We start from the raw sequence: 13,986 nt of genomic DNA on the forward strand, positions 1-13,986 counted from the left end.
GAGTTTACATTTTTTGTCTTCACATTTCTTCACTTTGAAACTAGATATATTATTAAACCTAGCCCTTGTTAAAATTCTTTTTAGATTATTGGTTGCCGCTTTGCTTTAATTAAGGAGACATCTTTATATATTTCTTGTGTTTCAGGTGCTTTTTGAAGAACATTAATTGTACATGAGACTTCTTTAAAGTGATCATCATAATTTGGGTTATAGGTTGTTATATATGGTATTGTGTGTGTAGCACTGGCTGTTTCTTTATTACTGGAGCTCCGAAGGTTGCCTAGGGGTATTTGTTTTGCTCTTTCTATGCCATTTTTTATTATACTTTTAGGATATCCACGTTGTTGAAGAAAATCTTTCAGTTCACTTAATCTTATTTCTTTTAACTCAGGTTATATATATATATATATATATATATATATATATATATATATATATATATATATATATATATATATATATATATATATATATATATATATATATTAGGTGCACGCCCTCATGTTTCTTGACCATGATGACATAACCTTAATCAAACAAATGTGGTGCAATAGCAAATGTTCCATCGACGTACTAAATGTTTGAATTTGCTACATATGCCAATTAGCTCTCTCTTCCAAAATAATATTTTTATCGTTGCTCGTTTCTCTATCCATCAAACAAAAATTTTACTCTATTTCTGGTGTGGACTTATACATTTTGTATTCGTAAGATCTTGGGTTTTCAGAAACTTGATTGAATTCATTCCGTTTTCGAAGAATGATTTTACGCATTTCTTGCCAAATTGGTAATTGCGCAGTGCCTTCTTGAGACATATTTTCTTTCCACTTGTTAATGATACTCGTAATGCTTGGAGGTTCGCATGTCTACTCGGCCCGGTGTCTTTCATCTTTTTCGTACCTTTTCTACCTCGACTGCAACTGCAGATTGGGGTTGGGCATGTTCGTTAATCTTCTTAATTACTGTTTCTTCTAATGTATAAACTCTGGCTTTGCATCTTCCATCTTCATGGCATCGCCAAAACTTAAGATAATTCTGTTTCTTACTTAAATTGTCAAATCGATATAGATGTCCTTCATGACAGAATTTCTCATTCCCTCTCTTGCTTTGTACTGTTAACTTCATGGGTTAAAGTTTGAAGTTTAAGCAATGTAGAATAGCTGGTGTCAGCTCCAAAGGCTAACTATACAGAGATGAGTGGGTAAGGAGCAGACAAAAGCAGGCAGGAAGGAAGTAGGTAGCGTTACCAACACTCGGCTGGCGTGGTGCTCTCTCTCGGTCTCCTGCTAGTAAGTGGGACTGCCCTCACCTCACATCTGCTAGCGTCCAATTCACAACTGGTTTGGTAATGACAGTCATCCAACCTCTTGTTATAGCTAAGAAAATTAACATTAAGGTTGTTCGTGGAGAACGTACATTTACATCTTTTAGTGAAGGACATAAATGACCATTCACCATTTTTTTTTTTTTTTTTTTGGTAGTGATGGACATCCAACCTCATGTTATAGCGATGGAAATCAGTATTAAGGTTCTTCAATGGAGAAAATAAAACATTTCGACAGGCTCATCTGCATATTTTAGTGAAGGACGTAAATGAACAGGACGTGAACGAAACGGAACGGACTCCCACTGAAAAGTCTTGAAGCTGAATAGTCTGGAGCTGAAATGGCGAGGCGCCGAATCATACCCTACTCAGTCAGTCAGCCTCTTGCTATCCCTTACTCTTGCTACATGACCTGCTCAGCTCCATTTCTGTTCTTTTATAACTTCTATAATGTCTTTGACTTTAGTCTGTCCTCTCACACATGTTGATCTTTTCAACACTGGCCTTTCCATTGCTCTTTGAGAACGGATTAGTTGATTTTCCATCGACTTTGTCAGTTTCCAAGTCTCACAACCGTACGTCATAGCTGGGATTATACATTGGTCATATACGAATACTTTTTGTTTCATACATACTGGCAAGCCACTTTTCATGACGTCACTATGTATACCGAAAGCTTTCCATCCAATTGTAATGCGTCTTTTTATTTTGTTATCATGGTTTTTCGTTAGTTTTGGCATTTGTCCCAAGTAACTGCACTCTGACTTCTTCACGATGACGCTCTTTGGTGCATTTGGATCAAACATTACTGTAGTTTTACTTCGGTTCATCTTTAGTCATACTTTGAGGCTTTCAGGTCATTTAATTCCTACAGTGTTTTTATTGTTTCTGAGATTAGGACATTGTCATCTACAGAACTTAATGGTTTAGTTTTTCTCTATCTATCTTTACTCCTTTGTTTTCTCAGTCTAGCTTTATGAAAATACATTCTCGGAATGCTCTTCTCAATCTTAATTTTTTCCAAACATATTATATATATATATATATATATATATATATATATATATATATATATATATATATATATATATATATATATAGGTGGTAGATTATTAACCCATGGAGATGAAGTAAGGACCAGACGGAAAGAATATTTTGAAAGCCTGATGAATGGGGATAGAGAGAGCAGAGCAGCTGTAAACATGATTGGTTTTGGGGGTGTGCAGAGAAGGAATGCAGTGCCAGGAGGCGTGACACTCGCACAGGTGAAGAGTGCTGTGAGGCGGCTGAAAAATGGGAAAGCAGCTGGGGTTGATGAGGTGTATGCAGAGATGCTTAAATGTAGTGGAGAGAATGGAATGAAGTGCTTGTTGGAGATATGTAAGAAGGCATGGATGAGTGAAACTGTGCCTGCAGAGTGGAAAAAGGCTGTGATTGTACCCCTGTACAAAAATAAAGGTGAACGAAGTGAGTGCAAGAATTATCGTGGCATAAGCTTACTGAGTGTGGTAGGGAAGATATATGGAAGAATTATTATAGAGAAAGTAAGAGAGATATCAGAAGTCCTAGTGAGTGATGAACAGGGTGGCTTTAGGAGTGGCAGAGGATGCGTGGACCAAATATTTGCAGTGAGACAGAGAGTAGAGAAGGCTTGTGAGAAGGACAATAAGGTGTTTAAGGCATTCATGGATCTGGAAAAAGCATATGACAAAGTGGACAGAGAAGGATTGTGGAAAGTTTTGCGCATGTACGGTGTAGAGGGTAAGCTGTTAGGTGCCGTCAAGAGTTTTTATGATGGTAGTGAAGCACGTGTCAGGGTTAATGGGCATCTATGTGAATGGTTCACAATCAGTGTAGGCGTGCGACAAGGTTGTGTGATGTCCCCATGGGTGTTCAATGTATATATGGATGGGGTGATGAGAGAAGTGAAAACACGAGTAATGGAGAAAGGGATGGCATTGGCAATGAATGGTGATGGATGGAACATCTCAAATTTGTTGTATGCTGATGATGCAGTAATGCTTGCATGTACCGGACAAGAACTTGATAGGCTAGTGCAGAGTTTTGCTGATGTCTGTAAGCGTCGTTCCTTGAGAGAAAATGTAGAAAAGAGTAAAGTGATAGTTATTGAGAGAGAAGGTGACTCCCAGTGCAAAGTAACAGTGAATGGAGAGAGACTGGAATTGGTGAGAAAGTTCAAATACCTGGGTACAGTGATAGAAAAGAGAGGAAAATGTGCAAAAGAAGTTGAAAGTAGAGTGACACAAGGAAGAAAAGTAGCTGGTGCAAATGAAGGCCTTGATAAGAAACAGAGGCTTGAGTGTTGCAGCTGCACGAGGCTTACAAAGAGTGTTAGTGCCATCTTTAACATATGGATGTGAGACTATGGTGTGGCATGAAAATGAAAAGTCAAGAGTAAGAGCAGTGGAGATGGGACTGCTGAGGAATGTATGTGGAGTACAGAGGGTGGATAGGATACGAAATAATGTGATTCGTGAAAGATGTGGAGTGAGGAAGTCGGTGGACACCAGAATTGAAGAGAGTGTACTGAGATGGTATGGTTGTGTGGAGAGAATGGATAACAATAGAATGGTGAAGAAGGTATATCTGAGCGAATTCGAAGGAGGGAGGAGGCGGGGTAGGCCAAGGAGATGGTGGAGAGATATGGTGGATGAATGTGTTAGGAAGAGAGGTTTGGAAGTCGGTGAGGCTAGGGAACTGACAGGAGATCAAGCTGGCTGGATGAATTTTGTGAGGAGATATGCATGATCAGGGATTTTTGGCACCCCTTTTTAACATGGCAGCGTCTGGACTGACTCTGTCGGATACGATATGTGAAGCTACAGAACGTGGTGAATGTTTTTGGCATATCCGATAGAGCCAGGATTCCGGGGGCTTGAATGATGAGTGAATGGAAGCGTGGCCCATTGGATTGGGCAGTTTTGGGCTGTCTGGACATTGCTACTCCTCACCCTGCCCTTGGGTGGGAAAGGAGGTCCGGATGATGATGATGATGATATATATATGGGGGAGTCGTCTACTAAAGGTCCAACCGCACTGCCTTCTGTGCTTACGGGCAGTGTGCCACCAAAAGTGAGTAGGGATGGTGTTGGAGAATTAGACTCTTGGATATTAAACAAATTGAAATCCATGAAGATCTATACATACAATGTAAGAAGCCTCGCAGAAGATTACAAACTTGATAACCTAATGACTGAACTGGAAAACATTAATTGGGATATTGTAGGTTTGAGTGAGACCCACAGAAAAGAAGAAAAGGTAATTCAGCTCGAAGACAGCAACCACCTATTTTACTACAAAGGAAGGCAAAATGAAAGAGTTAGTGGTGCAGGATTTCTAATTAACAGAAATCTTGCAGACAACATTGTTAAATTCAGCAGTGTGTCTGACAGAGCAGCATTTGTTGTCATTAGACTGTGCAAAAATATACCCTGAAAGTTATACAAGTATTTGCACCAACTTCTCGAAGCCCAGATGAAGAAATAGAAGCATTCCATGATGACATCTCCCAGATTATGGAAGAAGAAAAGACAACATATACTATACTCATGGGAGACTTCAACGCGAAAGTTGGGAAGTCGAAAAATGAAGAAGCATGTATGGGAAAACTTGGAGTGGGAGAAAGGAATGAAAGAGGAAAAATGCTGGTAAACTTTGCTGAAATGTGTAACATGAAAATAATGAATACATTCTTCCACAAAAGAACAGGGAGAAAGTGGACCTGGAGAAGCCCACATGGAGAAACAAAGAAAGAAATCGACTTCATTGCAGCACATAGGAATAACACGATCACAGATGTCACAGTTATCAACAACGTAAATATCGGAAGTGACCATAGAATGGTGAGTTGCAAAGCCAGATTGTTTCAAAAGTGAAAGATGATTACAGATAAAAAGATATGCCCAATAATAGTAAACGAAAACAAAGCAGCCTTTCAGTTGGAAATAAGGAACAGATTTCAGGCTCTAAATAATGGTGAATGTGACACTGATGAGCTGAATGACAGACTAACAAAAGTGCTAAGAGGATCAGGGGAGGTAGTAGGAAAACCTAATACAACCAAAGCCAAGAAATGTCCAGAAGACACTCGAGCTTATGAAAAAACGAAAGAAAATGAAAGTAAATACAAAGAAAGACGAAACAGAACGAGAGGAATTAAATAAGCTTATCAACAAAAGACAAAGAGAAGACAAAGGAAAGAGAAACATGGATCAGATCAAAGAAACCATAATAGAAAAAGTCTGAAACAGGTCCGAAGTAAAATGGCACTAGGAAAGCAACAAATGACATCACTGAAAGAAAAAAACGGTGAAACCATTTAATGCAGAGATAAGATGCTGAGGAGAGTTGAAGAATTTTACAAAGAACTGTATGCATCAATGACGGTAGTACCAATAGCTTACTTTTCAGCTGACGCAAGTGAAGTACCTGAGGTAACACCAGACGAAATAAGTATTTGTCTTAAAAATATGAGAAGAGGGAAGGCTCCGGGAGAAGATGGAATAGTAACAAATTTACTGTTGGATGCAGGAACAGAAGTACAAAACAGGCTTGTTCACTTATTTACCCACTGTATAAAACAGAAGAAAATTCCCCCAAAATGGTATAATGCAATAGTTATTTTTCTCTACAAAAAGGTGACTCAAAAGATCTTAGAAACTATCGACCTGTTAGCTTATTATCAGTCATTTACAAACACTTCACTAAAGTCTTTACGAACAGAATAACAACAATTTTGGAGGAAAACCAACCTCGTGAACAGGCAGGATTCCGAAGCGCGTATTCGACCACTGATCATCTACACACAATGAATCAGCTAATTGAGAAAACTACAGAATATAATAAACCACTATGCTTAGGTTTTGTTGATAACGAAAAGGCTTTTGATTCAGTGAAGCACATAGCCTAGCAGTTATAAATGCATTGCGAAAACAAGGAGTGAATGAGAACATTGTAAAACCGCTCGAAAACATATATAAAGAGGGAACTGCTACAGTTAAATTACAAAAGGACTCGGAAAAAATGAAGATAGAGAAGGACGTGCGTCAGGGAGATACACTTTCACCAATATTATTTACAGCATCCCTAGAAAGTATTTTCAGAAAGCTAGGCTGAGAAAACAAAGGAGTGAGCATAGATGGAGAAAAGCTAAATCATTTAAGATTTGCAGATGACACTGTCCTAATCCCAGAGACAGCAGAGGCATTGCAAGAAATGTAAAAAACTTGATCAGAGAAAGTCTCAAAGTAGGACTGAAGATGAACCGCAGTAAAACTGATGTTTAATCCACAAACACCAAAGAGAGTCATCAGAATAAGCGATGAAATTCTTGAAGAAGTTGACGAGCACAACTACTTGGGACAAATACTAAAATTAACAAAAGATGAGACCGACATAAAAAGACGCATTACAATTGGATGGAAAGCTTTCGGTAAACGTAGAGACATTATGAAAAGCAGCTTGCCAGTTTGTATGAAACGAAAAGTATAAAAAGAAACTATAATTCCAGCTATGACGTATGGTTGTGAGACCTGGAAACTGACAAAATAAATGGAAAATAAATTAATCCATTCTCAGAGAGCAATGGAAAGGTCAATGTTGGCAGTGGCGTACCTGAGGGGGGCGGGGGGGGGGGGGGGGGCTGTTTGAAACTGCCTCCCGGGCCCCCAGTTGAGGGGGGCCCCCAAAAGCCTTAGAAATTTATAAGATTTTTTATCAATATTTAAAAATATATATATTTATCATCCCGACAATCCCGGCTGAGATATTAGATAAGGTTTGAGAATGAGGGGGGCTAGGTTCTTTGCAGGGCTCCCCTCCAGGAGGGGGGCCCCGAAAAGAACCTAACCCCCCGGGCCCCCAAATCTCTAGGTACGCCCCTGAATGTTGGGAATATCTTTATGAGACAGGAAAAGATCAACTTGGGTGAGAGAGCAGACTAAAGTCAAAGATAATTTAGAAGTTATAAAAGAATAGAAATGGAGGTGGGCAGGCCATACAGCAAGAATAAGGGATAACCGATGGAGCAAGAGGCGGACTGACACCAAGAGATTGTATGCGTAGCAGAAAAAGGCCAGACAGGAGATGGAGAGATGAGATGGAGAAATTTGCAGGAAAACGTGGCAAAGATTAGCTCAGTCAAGGATTTCGTGGAAAAGGTTGGGGGAGGCCTTTGTTCAGCAGTGGACTAGTTATGGCTGATGATGATAATGATGATGATGATATATGGGGAGGCGGTGGCTGAAATGGCAGAGGGGCAATCTGGAATCCTAATGGACCCAAGATCATCTCCCGGCTGGGGTAGGGAACAGTTTAAGGAACTGAATTTCATAAAAGCAGATTTTACTGATCTACCAGAAGACCCGCCGGCGTGTCGAAAAGTTACCCCCGCTAATACCAGCACACCAGTCCTATATGAGACAGCCCTAGCATGTATTCAATATGGATGTTGGGTGTTAGCCCCGAAGTGGTGACATATGGAGGTGTGTATGAGGACTACTGGGCCTTGGGATAGGCCCTGAAGCCTTTGCCCAGAGTCGGACATATGTTCTTACCTAATTGTATCTTTACAGGAATGGGTCAAGCTCGTACTGTCCCATGTCTTAAATCATATTTACTGTACATATCCTTAAATTTGTGAATTGTTTTGGCACACACTATTTCATTCGGTAGTGCATTCCACTGATCAACTGCTCTGTTTGGGAAACTAAATTTCCTTACGTCTTTATCACCTCTCTTCTTATGCAGTTTTTTGCAGTGTCCTCTTGCTGATGCTTCTCCATATGTTAAGTAATCATTTATGTCTATTTCCTCCTTCCCTGATATGCATTTATATAGCATAATCATGTCACCTCTTTTCCTTCTCTCCTGTAGTGTTGGTAGATTCAGTTTATTTAGTCTTTCTTCGTAGCTTAAATCCCTTAAGCTTGGTACCCATCTTGTAGCGGTCCTTTGAACTTTTTCAATCTTGTCTATGTGTTTTTTGAGATGAGGGCTCCAGACTACTGATGCATACTCCAGGGCTGGTCTGATGAATGATATTATTATCTTTTTTAGCATGTCTTCATTTATGTATGTGAACGCTATTCTCATATTTGCAAGCAGTGTATACATGTTCCGTACCTTCTCACTGATGTGGTCAGCCGGAGATAATCTGTTATTGATAATCACACCTAGGTCCTTCTCTCTTTCTGATGTGTGTAGGGTTTTATTTCCTAACGTATGATCCCACTCAGGTCTATTTCCACTTTTACCAAATTTGATTACATGACACTTGTCCACATTGAATTCCATTTGCCATGTATTACTCCATTCATGAAGTTTATTTAATTATTCTTGTAGCTCTTTACAAGAGTCTGTGTTAGTAATTCTCCTTCGTATTTTTGCATCATCTGCTAACATATTTAGATAGCTTTCATTTCCAGTGTTACTGTCTATATCATTTATATACACTAAAAACATGATTGGTGCCAGCACTGAGCCCTGTGGTACTCCACTAACACTAGTGTGTATGTGTGTGTGGGTGTGTGTGTTTAACCCCTACACACTGGGGGTGTTCCGATGTTGCACGTTCCTCCATACAGGGGATATCTGTGACGGAAAAAATACCCTTACTTCAAACCCTAATATCTGCCAAACTGTAACAGCTAGAAAAAAAAAAATAAAAGATACATAGGGATCACCAACTGCCAAACTGTAACTGCTGGAGAAAAAATTAGAGATACATAAGGATCACCAACTCTTCCTCTTTCATATGAAAGTATCCCCACGTCTCCAGGTGGTCCCGTCGATGAGTAATGATAAGTTGAAGTTCAATGGATGGCGGGAAGATGCTTGTGGCTATACACGTCAACCGGCATCGCTCTGTGCCCAAAATCGTGATGGCTGTACACGTCAGCCAGTGGTCAGAGGTTAAGCAGTGGAGCTCGTGGTTACTGACATTTTTTTATATCATGCTTCATGGAGGGGACATGAGCTCCCTCACTCTGCTCCCATGCATGCAACACCCATAGTTACTTTGTACTGTGTCAGACATGCTGATCATATTTTAGGATGAAACTCCTGCTGAATGATAAAGCTGATCTCGATGTTGATAATTCCAATGTGTAACACAAACGGTAAAACTAACAACACTTCTCTTGCTGAAATTACAGGCATCAGAACATTATATTTCCAAAGTATAATAAACTGGCCTCACCTGGTGTTGAACATGCCAAAGCTTGCCATGTTGCCATATTTCTTCCTGATGTCCTGCATGAACTTCCTAGTGGGTCCCAGAGGTATCAGGTGGAGGGAACCGATCACGGGCAGTATCCGAGGCCCTGTGGAAGAAGAAGAAAAAGAGAAGAAGGTATAGGATAAATATCTATCAACAGCACGAGGGCCATAAGAGGGCCATTAGTTCTGAAAATCCAGTTTTGCCAAGTAACAGTCTTCCCTTCCCCTAGAAAAAAAGGTAGTCAGTAATTGAATTTTACTGGTGGACGATCAGACAGACAGACAGATATACAGAGAGAAGTCCAAGAATGCAACCAGACCTGGAATTGAACTCGAGTTTTTCCAATCGCGGGCTGGATGAGCTAACCATTACACCACCGACTCCTCTCCCTGTGGATGCAGTGGATAAGGGGCCGTATTAGATATGGTTTTAGAGATTTTGTAACACCTTCTCCTAAGCGGTTTATTTTGAAATTTACCTCTCAGTAGCCTCTTGTGTTCTCCTACTGCAGATGATGTCAATATTCAAATGACAATAAAATGCAAGAGAAGTTGTTGCGTAAAATATAAAATATATCGCTCAGGAACAGGTGCTACGAGAGGAAAAATGGCCAAAGAGACAAGGATAGTCAGCATTCTCCTTTCCTCGTCCTTCTTTGGGGAAAATATACTTACGAGTACACGATATTTTTTTCTACGAAATTTGTTTCGGAAGAACGAGGAACGAAAATGTTGAACCTTTACATTTATCTTCATCATCCTGCAAAAACAGATCTTATTTGCACGATTATTTTTTCCACAAAATTAATTTATAGGAAGGACATGTATTTCCCGCAAAAAACAGATATAATTAACAAGGAGGATGTGGTCTTCAGAGGGCTGTAAATCTGCTCTTACCCCCTTCAGCCCAAGGATGGTTTTTTCTGCTTGATACCCCACAGACAGGAGACTCAGCTGGTGGAACATTCTTGAGTCTGCCACCAGGAGGAGTAGGAGGAGGAGAAGAAGAAAAAGATGAAGATGACTAATGATGATGATAAAGGGAGGAAGAAGAAAAAGGGGAGGAGAGGAAGGAGGAGGATGAAGAAAAAGGAAGACCGTCTCTTTTCCTTTCTTCTTCCTACAGTCACCTTCAGGAGACTTACCTGGCGGGAAGTTCTTGGGTCTGCCACCAGGGGAAAGGTAGATGAGGAGGCTGATAAGGGCTAGGAAGATCGTCAGCACCCAGCTCGTCGTCAGCCACTCCGCTAACGCGCCCAGTAAACCCGCCATATTTGCCTATTGGGCGGGAAAATAGTAGTCAACTGAAAGTCCGTATTATGTTGATTATATTGAAATCCTGTGTTGCAATCAATTCCCTTCCACCTGATAACGATCCCTAACCCCTTCTAGTTTAGTCGATGGCTAGGTGTAATCAGACTGGAGGACAGATCTGACTAGTAACCATGGAGACTCGTTCTTAACTCGTAGCAGAAGTTCACCGAATTTCCCGCAAGCACGACTTAGTATCCAAGCTGTGACAACCTTGTACCGTTATATGAAAACAAACGATTATAGGAATTATATATAAAGATTAATTATAATGAATAGCTATTACGCTGATTATACAGAGAGTGTATAAGTAATTAGATGATGTATTATACTGATTATACTGAGAGGCCGTATAACATATTGAGGGGCTGTGATAGGTGGCTATGAAGAGAGGCTATGTTGTGTTCACTCTTTTGAGAGGCTGGGTTATGCTGATTATATTGAGAGGCTGTTATGCTGATTATACTGAGAGGCTGTTATGCTGATTATATTGAGAGGCTGTGTTATACTGAGTATACTGAAAAGCTGTTATACCGATTATACTGAGAGGCTGTGTTATGTTGATAATATGTAGAAGCTTTGTTATGCTGATTATATTGAGAGGCTGTGTTATGCTGATGTAACTTGCAATACTTTGGTAATAGAAACTCCGTGTACAAACAGCCAGATAAGGAGTTTATTGCAAGCTCACAGTAAAATAGTCTGCCCTTCTCGGCTGTCTGATATCAACTGATGCAATAACGCCGTCTTCAGGCGTGGGAAAGCGTGCTGACCTAGCAAGATTAGTGGGGGCATGTAAGCATTGGGGGGGGGACATATATACATCGGGGGTAGACATATTGTGGAGGGGGTACACTACTCCCCCGGGTAGCTGAGACGGTGTCTCCTGACACCGGGAGTTAAATGGTGTTTGATTATAGTAGTAAGGCAGGACCGGGAGGTTTGTACAAGGGATAAGTATGATACAGGGGCAGTAGGGGAGACATGGCCATGTTGAGGGGAGGGAATTAGAAGGATATATACATATAAGATATACAAGGATTAATAGGTACAAATCCAGTAAGGGTCGAAGGTATACATAAACATAATGGGAATTACACAATAATAGTTTGATACATGATAAACAAGGAGTAGATATGAGAGTTCTATTGTTGTTCGTCCTTCGTTTTTTTTTTTTTTTTCATTTGTATTTTCTGTAGAATACACTGGCACTCAGTAATGCATGAAAGAAATACCATCATTTTCTAGTAGGCAGAGTGCTGTTCACAGTTTGGTTAATTGGCAGATGGCATTGGTAGTCACTGAATGCGAGGGCACTAAGTACGGGGAGTTTCTACGTCGTGTGTAGGGCGTACTATGCCTGTAGCGACTCTGATTTCCTGGAGTCAACGTTCCATTTTTCTGACACAACAATGCACTGCACATATGATGAGTAGAAAACCTATGAAAGCGATAACCACAGGGGGAAACACAACTGTTGGATGAACCCATGAACGGCTGAACGCCAGAGAAAATTGATCCATAATGAAATCACTGTCATTGAGGAAGGTGAGCATGCGCAAGTGAGGGGAGGTGATGGTAATGTTGGCAGATGGTAGGGTTGAAGGCATGTCGATTGGTTGAAAGATGTCATAGGAGTGTTTACGAACAGCTTGGTGATAGCGAGTGGCGTAAGTGATGACGGACTCTGATTTGACGGTACAATAGTCAGGTGCTTTGTAGAGACCACTAGCGGGGACGGAGCGAACGGAAGAACCAGGACACATGATTGTGACAGAGATGGGAACAGCAAAGAAGAAATACTGGACATGGTTGAGGTCAGCATGGTGGACCAGGAGGTCAGGAGCTGGGACAAAAGAACAGGCCGAGTAGATGGAATGGTTGCGAACTAAAGCAGACTCACAGGGTGTAGCACTGCTAGGGAAGATAGCGAAAAGGGGGGCAGCACAGAGGCGAGAGGTCGGAGTAAGGGAGGAACATTGCTGGAGGTCTGTGGAAGAAAGGAAGGCAACGGAAAGATGATCATGGGACAGGAAGAAATATTCTGAAGGAACAGATACCTGTAACAAGGAGTTGTTGAGGCGGAAAGGGAAGGGAATGATGTGGAAAAGGTTAAAGGTTATGGCAGAATGGAGAGGAATATGGACGACGACGTATGTGGTGAGAAGAGTGGCTTCGAGAACAGGATAATAATATTCAAGGGAGGAGTAAGGGAGGACTGGGGATAGACCGAAGGTGGAGTGAGCCCATTCCAGGACAGAACGGAGAGCTGAGACAGGTACTAAGTCGGCAGTGACACGTCCATTGATAGCATCGACCAGGATACGAACCAAGGTAGAGACTTGAGACAGGAGAGAGTCAACGGCCAGTTGGAGATTATCCATGTTGAGTTTGAGGTAGAAGAACTAAGAGATAACGTTGAGATCTGAAAGGTGGCGTTGTAAGATATCGGTGAAACTGTTTAGAGTGGACGTGACTTCAATGAGTTGGGTTGTGAGCTTCTGTAACATAGTGTGTTGGATTTTAATGACTCGGCGTTGTGATTCTAGGGCTAAAGCTAAATGAGTGAGATCAGATTTGAAGCCAGAAATGTCATGGGCTGTAGCAACGCCAAACAAGCCACTCAGAATCTCACCGCCAAAGTCGAAGAGACCTATTTTCACACGAGAACGACCCACGGGTGTCTGAATGGAAAATGTGTCATTGAGCTCAGTGAATCTGTTACTTATGTATTGCAATTGCCAGGAGAATGGGAGGAAAAGGTTATAGAGATACTCATTCGGGTTGTGTGTCCCCATGAGGGCCGTGAGATGGTTCCTGATTCCGCGGAGCTGGTGCACGTAGGCAGGTAGGGCAATGGCTACATTGGCCAGGGGCGCAAGATCGTAGCGCAAAGAGGCTACGTCTTCGATAAGCATTACCTAGCCTCCCGAGCCGACCAAGGCCCCGGGACGTACTCCACCATCGTCCTGACCTGACCCAGACCCCAGGAGGGTCAGCACTGCCAGCAGGGAGATCGCTAACATCGTACCTAGAAAATCAGGGTAGAGTTAATGGGGGAGGTCATGAAGAGGTTGATGGGCAGAGCGCAGTTTGGACCGATATTGACTGAT

General features: G+C 41.3%; 1 protein-coding gene across 1 annotated transcript in view; it reads right to left on the reverse strand.

Moving 5' to 3' along the window:
- Positions 1–10,834, reverse strand: part of LOC145392348 (cytochrome P450 2E1-like) — a 51,275-nt gene extending 40,441 nt beyond the window's left edge. The window contains exons 1-2 of the mRNA XM_080266749.1: positions 10,708–10,834; positions 9,543–9,666 (exon numbers count right to left, since the gene is read on the reverse strand). Coding sequence (XP_080122875.1) covers positions 9,543–9,666; positions 10,708–10,834 — 251 coding nt within the window. The remainder of the gene's footprint in view (positions 1–9,542; positions 9,667–10,707) is intronic.
- Positions 10,835–13,986: the final 3,152 nt, after the last annotated feature.

Source organism: Coenobita brevimanus, chromosome 22, assembly GCF_032717465.1.
Source record: "Coenobita brevimanus isolate Jiangsu-jjx chromosome 22, ASM3271746v2, whole genome shotgun sequence".
Taxonomy (NCBI): Eukaryota; Metazoa; Arthropoda; class Malacostraca; order Decapoda; family Coenobitidae; genus Coenobita; species Coenobita brevimanus.